Source organism: Clinocottus analis, unplaced genomic scaffold, assembly GCF_023055335.1.
Source record: "Clinocottus analis isolate CAN_PGR_092001 unplaced genomic scaffold, fCliAna1.0.p SCAF_51, whole genome shotgun sequence".
In the NCBI taxonomy this organism is placed as follows: domain Eukaryota; kingdom Metazoa; phylum Chordata; class Actinopteri; order Perciformes; family Cottidae; genus Clinocottus; species Clinocottus analis.
Genome location: NW_027176209.1, coordinates 491,074 through 498,258, shown reverse-complemented (window position 1 = coordinate 498,258; position 7,185 = coordinate 491,074). Strand labels below are relative to the sequence as shown.

The following is a 7,185-nucleotide window of genomic DNA, read 5'->3' as shown; positions in this document are numbered from 1 at the left end:
TTCAGGTTGGGAACGTTCAGGTTGGAAAGTTCAGGTTGGGAACGTTCAGGTTGGAAAGTTCAGGTTGGGAACGTTCAGGTTGGAAAGTTCAGGTTGGAACGTTCAGGTTGGAAAGTTCAGGTTGGGAACGTTCAGGTTGGGAACGTTCAGGGTCGCAACTTGAATTCTTATGAATATTTTGGAATTGAATCCAGGAATGAAAGAGATTTTAACAGAGGCAAATGAAAGTGAAGGTGTTTAGTGGACACAACAGAAGCTAATGTCAGTAACTCACAAGCTCGGTTACTTTGTCTTCAGATAGACTTTTTGTTTGTATTCATACATATTTATTGTTTTATGTTCTGTTGAATGCAGACAACACAATAGACTGTAGACTGTCAGACATGTTGGAGAGAGCCTCACTGTGTCATGAACAGCACCTCTGGGCTGTGAGAGCCCGCTTTACCTGAAACTGAGACTTTACAAAGAGAAAGTCTGAAAGTGGGCCGTCCGATCAGAGAATCGGCGATTCGAACCCCGGCTCCGCTAGTCCATGTCAACATGTCCTTGGGCAAGACACTTTACCACAAAAGCATTAATGCCCTCCAGTGCAACAGGATTCAGCCACCAGCAGAGCTGCGAGTGAGGAGACACAGCGACAGGAAGTGGGTGAAGGACCTGTCGACAGGTCGTAGTGCCGCTTTAGGAACATCAGCCACAGAAAGAGCTGCACGTCGCTTGGTGGCGGCAGCGTGATCTAACCTCTGGTGCCGTCAGGCTGGAGGATGCTGGACACCCTGTACGAGTGGTTCTGGTGGGACAGAATCTGGCTGCCTGTGAACCTAACCTGGGCGGACCTGGAGGACAGGGAGGACCGGGTCTATGCCAAAGCTTCACATCTCTACGTGGTGGTCCCCTTCACCTTCGCCTTCCTCCTGATCAGATACCTGTTTGAAAGGTAGGATCCACACTCTGAGCTGAGTTGTTCCGTACTGTACGACACACATCTGTCAGAGGACGACACGGCGTGTTACAAGGAAGCCAAAGCGACAGTCAATGCAAGGAGTGTTTTACAGCCTGAGACAGACGCATCTTCTTCCTCCATAGAGCTCCAGTGTTGTTCCTGGAGTCAACACGCCAGAGTTCATGTTCTAGGGAACGGTGCCATCGCAGCTCAAATTGTTTTGGCAACACACTCCTTTGCTTGTGAGGGTTAAGGTGTTCAGTTACGAGATCGCCGACAGGACTGAATCATCAGAGGAAAGGGGAATGTACAACTCTGTGTCATCAGCATATTCAATGCAGTTTATTTTGTTTAGCTCAAAATCACAAATAGTTATCCTCCGAGGGCTTTACAGTCTGAACTCATGACATCCTGTCCAGAACCTCACATCAGGAACAACTCCCCAGATAAAGACAGTAAAACCCTTTAACAGGAAACAGGAAGAAGCTTCATAGAGCAACAGAGGAGGATCCTCTCCAGCATAGACAGAACAACAGATGTCATGTGACCAGAATGAACAACAGTTCAGTTTGCTGGTGTAAAACTCAGGAGGCAGTTGGCTTTTACATTGGTAGATTGCCTGAGAAGCCTGGGTTGTGTTAGCTGATGGTTTAATATAGACGGCGTGGGTAGAACGGGTGCAGGAGATAGAGCTGCATCCTCTGAGGAGATGGAGTCATAAATAACCATGGTGGTCTTAAATGCATCTGTAAACCACATGCTGACCTGTGTGTGTTGCATGTAGATGGATAGCGACACCACTCGCCGTCTGCGCTGGGATCCAGCAGAGAGTCCGTCTGCCAGCAGAGGACAACCCCGTCCTGCAGCGCTACTACACCACGCAGAGCAGAAACCCCGCTCAGGTAAACTGTTCACACTCAACTGAGAGCTCCACGTGTTGCAAAGTAAAAAACGACATGCAAATCAGACAATATCTTAACCAATGTGTGCAGCGTTTAGAAAACGACGCTGATCAGATGCAACAGTCCAGAAACATGAAACCAGGACCTCGCACCGTCAGCAGGGTTGCTCTGAGCACCTTAATGTTCCCTTATTGTCTCTCAATGTCCTTCTGGTGGGAGAGGAGCTCCTCAACCAGCCAAACCTCCTCCTGTTGCTTTGAGTGTGTGAACTCCGTTTCAGGGAGACGTGGAGGGGCTGTCGAAGAAGAGCAGTTTGTCCGTGAGACAAGTGTCCCGCTGGTTCAGAAGAAGACGCCGCCAGGACCTTCCTGGAAAACTGAAGAAGTTCAGAGAGGCCAGGTCCCTACTTTGTGTATTTGATGATACGATGATAATAATAATAATAATAATAATAATAATAATAATAATAATAATAATATGCATTCAAAATCTCTCCGCGTCTCTTCTCCGCGTCCTGCAGCTGGAGGTTTGTCTTCTACCTGTCGGCGTTCCTGGGAGGACTCGTAGCGCTGCACGACGTGAGTAGCTCACCTGCTGGATCACAAGCAGCCTCGTGCCGTCCATCGTTACCTCTCAGCTCTTTACAGTCCAAATAACATGCACAAATGTAACTTTTCCCTCCATGTTTTTGCAGAAAAAATGGTTTTATGACACTCGGGAAATCTGGACGGGTTTTCCAAAGCAGGTGTGCAGAGTCGCCTTTTTCTTCCTCGTATTGCGCAATAACCCCCATGAAGGCTCTGTTGCTTCTCCTGAGTGGAGAGAGTGAATCTTCACTGTTGAACGTAAAAGGCTCATCATTACGAGTCCTGTGGCGTAACACACTGTGATGTAATGACATGATGTCATCACCTGAACACCAGCTGAGCTGTGCTTCAGCGTTCGTGTCGTCCTGTGTGTCTACAGTCCATGCTGGAGTCTCAGTACTGGTACTACATCCTGGAGATGAGCTTCTACGGGTCTCTCCTGCTGAGCGTCGCCTCTGACGTCAAGAGGAAGGTGAGCCCTTCGTCTGGTGGAGAGAGACCTGGACTTTTAGTCCTGTGTGGACTTTGTCTGGTTTCTGGAGCATTAGGACAAGTGTGTGTTTTTAGCTGTGTCCTCCTGCTGTTTTATTTATTGTTGTTGTATTTGTGTGTCTCGCTATATGGACCCATGAGTCTGACATGAAATACATATATATGCATTTCCTGAAGATGCCTGATCCTTAAGAACTGTTTGAGGATCTTAAACTGAAGGCTCTTCCTCAGTGATGAAGCTGCCTTGAGAAGCAGAAATGCTTCACAGACCGAGCGTCTTCTGGTCCTGAACTCTCTGTTGATGTTTCTTCTTGTAGGACTTCCAGGAGCAGATCGTCCACCACGTGGCCACGCTGGTCCTCTTGTCCTTCTCCTGGTGTGTCAACTACATCCGGATAGGAACGCTGGTGATGATCGTCCACGACGCCTCCGACGTCTTGCTGGAGGTCAGTCACAGACACAAGCTAACAGACAGAGCCAGGATGGAGAGTAACAGACCAACAGACAGGGTCAGGATGGATGGCAACAGACAGGGTCAGGATGGAGAGTAACAGACAGGGTCAGGATGGAGAGTAACAGACAGGGCCAGGATGGATGGTAACAGACCAACAGTCAGGGTCAGGATCGAGGGTAACAGACAGGGTCAGGATGGAGAGTAACAGACAGGGTCAGGATGGAGAGTAACAGACAGGGCCAGGATGGATGGTAACAGACCAACAGTCAGGGTCAGGATCGAGGGCAACAGACAGGGTCAGGATGGATGGTAACAGACAGGGTCAGGATGGATGGTAACAGACCAACAGTCAGGGTCAGGGTCGAGGGTAACAGACAGGGTCAGGATGGAGAGTAACAGACATGGTCAGGATGGAGAGTAACAGACAGGGCCAGGATGGATGGTAACAGACCAACAGTCAGGGTCAGGATCGAGGGTAACAGACAGGGTCAGGATGGATGGTAACAGACAGTGTCAGGATGGAGGGTAACAGACCAACAGTCAGGGTCAGGATCGAGGGTAACAGACAGGGTCAGGATGGAGAGTAACAGACAGGGTCAGGATGGAGATTAACAGACAGGGTCAGGATGGAGATTAACAGACAGGGTCAGGATGGAGGGCAACAGACAGAGTCAGGATGGAGAGTAACAGACAGGGTCAGGATGGAGAGTAACAGACATGGTCAGGATGGAGAGTAACAGACAGGGCCAGGATGGATGGTAACAGACCAACAGACAGGGTCAGGATCGAGGGTAACAGACGGGGTCAGGATGGAGAGTAACAGACAGGGTCAGGATGGATGGTAACAGACAGGGTCAGGATGGATGGTAACAGACCAACAGACAGGGTCAGGATCGAGGGTAACAGACGGGGTCAGGATGGAGAGTAACAGACAGGGTCAGGATCGAGGGTAACAGACGGGGTCAGGATGGAGGGTAACAGACAGGGTCAGGATGGAGGGTAACAGACAGGGTCAGGGTGGAGAGTAACAGACAGAGTCAGGGTGGAGAGTAACAGGCAGAGTCAGGATGGAGGGTAACAGACAGGGTCAGGATGGAGGGTAACAGACAGGGTCAGGATGGATGGTAACAGACCAACAGACAGGGTCAGGATCGAGGGTAACAGACGGGGTCAGGATGGAGAGTAACAGACAGGGTCAGGATCGAGGGTAACAGACGGGGTCAGGATGGAGGGTAACAGACAGGGTCAGGGTGGAGGGTAACAGACAGGGTCAGGGTGGAGAGTAACAGACAGAGTCAGGGTGGAGAGTAACAGGCAGAGTCAGGATGGAGGGTAACAGACAGGGTCAGGATAGAGAGTAACAGACAGTGACAACGCTGCGTTGTTCTGCTCGTACCGGCAGCGGATTCACTTTAGTTCCTCGTAGAAGGAATCAAGTGACGAAAGTCTGAAGTTATCTGATGCAGCCCAATGTAGCTCACCATGCTAAATGTAGCTCACCATGCTAAATGTAGCTCACCATGCTAAATGTAGCTCACCATGCTAAATGTAGCTCACCATGCTAAATGTAGCTCACCATACTAAATGCCCTACCCACCTCTCCCCACATCAATGACACTACTTCCTGCATCGGTACTGGACATTTGCATTGTGGTCCAGTTGGAAAGCAACGATCACCTGTGTAGTGATGACGCAGCAGAACCTGGACTGTAAATTAATGTTCTTTGTGAATATGTTTAATTAACATGTTTATGTTTAATTTACTCATTTATCTTTCAGTCTGCAAAATTATTCAACTACGCCAAATGTGAGAGAACCTGCAAAAGTCTCTTTGTCCTGTTTGCTTTGGTGTTCATGGTGACAAGACTGGTCATCTTCCCATTCTGGTGAGCTGACCTGTGTGTGTGTGTGTGTGTGTGTGTGTGTGTGTGTGTGTGTGTGTGTGTGTGTGTGTTAGTTAGTGTGTGTTTAGCTTCTTCCCATACATTATGACATACATATGGCATGTTTTCTTCTTCTTTGAAATTCAGAAAAGCATTTTGAAGACACCTTGTTTCAGTGTTTTGCACATCAGTTCATAAAATATAATGTTTTATATTCAGAGGAAACGTGTTGCAGTACAAAGAATTAAGAATCAATAGAGATAGAACAAACATCATTATTACCTCGTCACTGGCAGGATTTACAAATACATCACCCTTATCCTGGCTGAGAGTTCATAAAGTCCACTTGAAGGTTTCACACACAGAAGAGCATCTTGAGTGTCGGATGAGCCTTTACGGATCAATCAGGACGATCAGGACGATCAGAACAACTCTCTGGAAGAAGAGCTCTTGTGCATTCCTAGCTAAATGTAAATAGATGCATAGTAACATAATAAGTAGTATATGTGTGGTTGGCGTCAGGCTGTAGGTTTAACTTGATATCCATGAGATGATCCTCTGCTCACATAGACGTCCTCCAGCATTTCATAACATGCACATGTGTCTGACCGCAGTCATGCATCCAGGTGTTGTGTTGCAGGCTCATCCACAGCACCTGGGTCTACCCGCTGCAACACTACCCGGCCTTCTTTGGCTACTACTTCTTCAATGTGATGCTGGTGGTTCTGCTCTGTCTGCACATCTTCTGGGCCTTTCTCATCCTTTGCATGATCAGGAAGTTCATGTTTGGCACCGTAAGTCGCTATTAAGAAATCATCGTTGTGCACAAAGTGGTAAATACAAGATTCCACTTGTCTTTTTACAACCATCGACGTCATGTCGCTCTCTTTCTTCACACTGCATGACACAGATGACCAGAGATGAAAGAAGCGACAATGAGGAGGAGGAGGACGAGGAGAGCAGCCTGACGGAGGACGAACACGAGGACCAGCAGACGCTTAGCGATGGATCGGCTGGTGAGAAGGAGGCGGAGGAAAGGAACGGCGGCTTCAGGTGTTCGTCTCCACCAGAGAACATCTGTCGCTCAGAGACTGTAGTGACTCAGCAGAGAGCAGCGATGAGGGAAACAGCAACCAAAGCATGTCGGCCGGCTGACGGGGCGTCAGATCTTTGTGTTAGTTCTTGAGAACATGAATAAAATGTGTTCTGTTGTGTTGGCTTGTTGAACGACCCTGTGATGAACATAACAGATTTATACTCATATGGTTATCAGTGTACTGTAAGTCATTAAAGGGCTGATGCAGAAGGACATGAAGTGCTGTGAGATGTTTCTCTCCACATCACTGGAGGAACAAGCCCAGAACACTGGTTCTCTTCTGGAGAAGATGCAACACGGAGTGTGCTAACGGATGCATCGAGCCACCAGAAAGTATTTCATGAAAACATGTTTTAAAAAATAATTCATTAGAGTGGAAGAGAGTATCAAGAAGCAATACGGTTATGTCCATTATTCTTTATGTTTGAGTGGTGTGAGATCTGTCTGAAGTGTCACAATGATGTAGCAACTAGTCTTTAAAGAACTGTAATTATTGTGCTAAGGAAATGAAAATGTAAAAACATATGTATTAAAATTGTTGTCTGAATAATGATTGTTGTGATTAAACTGAGAATGAGTGCTCATGGGGTCACTTGTGTTTTGGTTTGTGTTCACTGCATCATGCTCAGCATGATCAGAAGAAAGAAAACCAGGTTTGGGACATCCTGTCTGCAAAGCGTTGGAGACGTGACGTTACGTCACGCAGGAGTTGCAGCTTCACATTCCTTCCTCCAGGACTTTGTCCATCTGTTCTCAGCAGAGAAAGGCTCCACGAGCGCTTTGCCGTCGCGTGACCCGCTCTTTAAAGGGCTCTGGCTGGGAGGCGTG

The 7,185-nt window shown here is 47.8% G+C and overlaps 1 protein-coding gene across 1 annotated transcript; it reads left to right on the top strand.

Annotated features, from left to right (window-relative positions):
• The first annotated feature begins 764 nt into the window (after positions 1-764).
• cers3a (ceramide synthase 3a) lies at positions 765-6,787 on the top strand. The gene is made up of 10 exons (XM_068601561.1): positions 765-937; positions 1,728-1,845; positions 2,126-2,244; positions 2,366-2,423; positions 2,540-2,590; positions 2,812-2,904; positions 3,242-3,370; positions 5,158-5,264; positions 5,902-6,055; positions 6,172-6,787. Exons 1-10 carry the CDS (start codon positions 765-767, stop codon positions 6,445-6,447), a joined length of 1,278 nt encoding a protein of 425 aa, XP_068457662.1. The 3' UTR covers positions 6,448-6,787.
• The last annotated feature ends 398 nt before the right edge of the window (positions 6,788-7,185 follow it).

What these genes read in the sequence shown, in the direction of transcription:
- cers3a (XM_068601561.1), top strand. Translation starts at nt 765, where the DNA reads ATGCTGGACACCCTGTACGAGTGGTTCTGGTGGGACAGAATCTGGCTG. An exon ending in AGAGCAGAAACCCCGCTCAG is followed by an intron (nt 1,846 to 2,125) that starts GTAAACTGTTCA and finishes ACTCCGTTTCAG; the next exon opens with GGAGACGTGGAGGGGCTGTC. An exon ending in CCTCCGACGTCTTGCTGGAG is followed by an intron (nt 3,371 to 5,157) that starts GTCAGTCACAGA and finishes TTTATCTTTCAG; the next exon opens with TCTGCAAAATTATTCAACTA.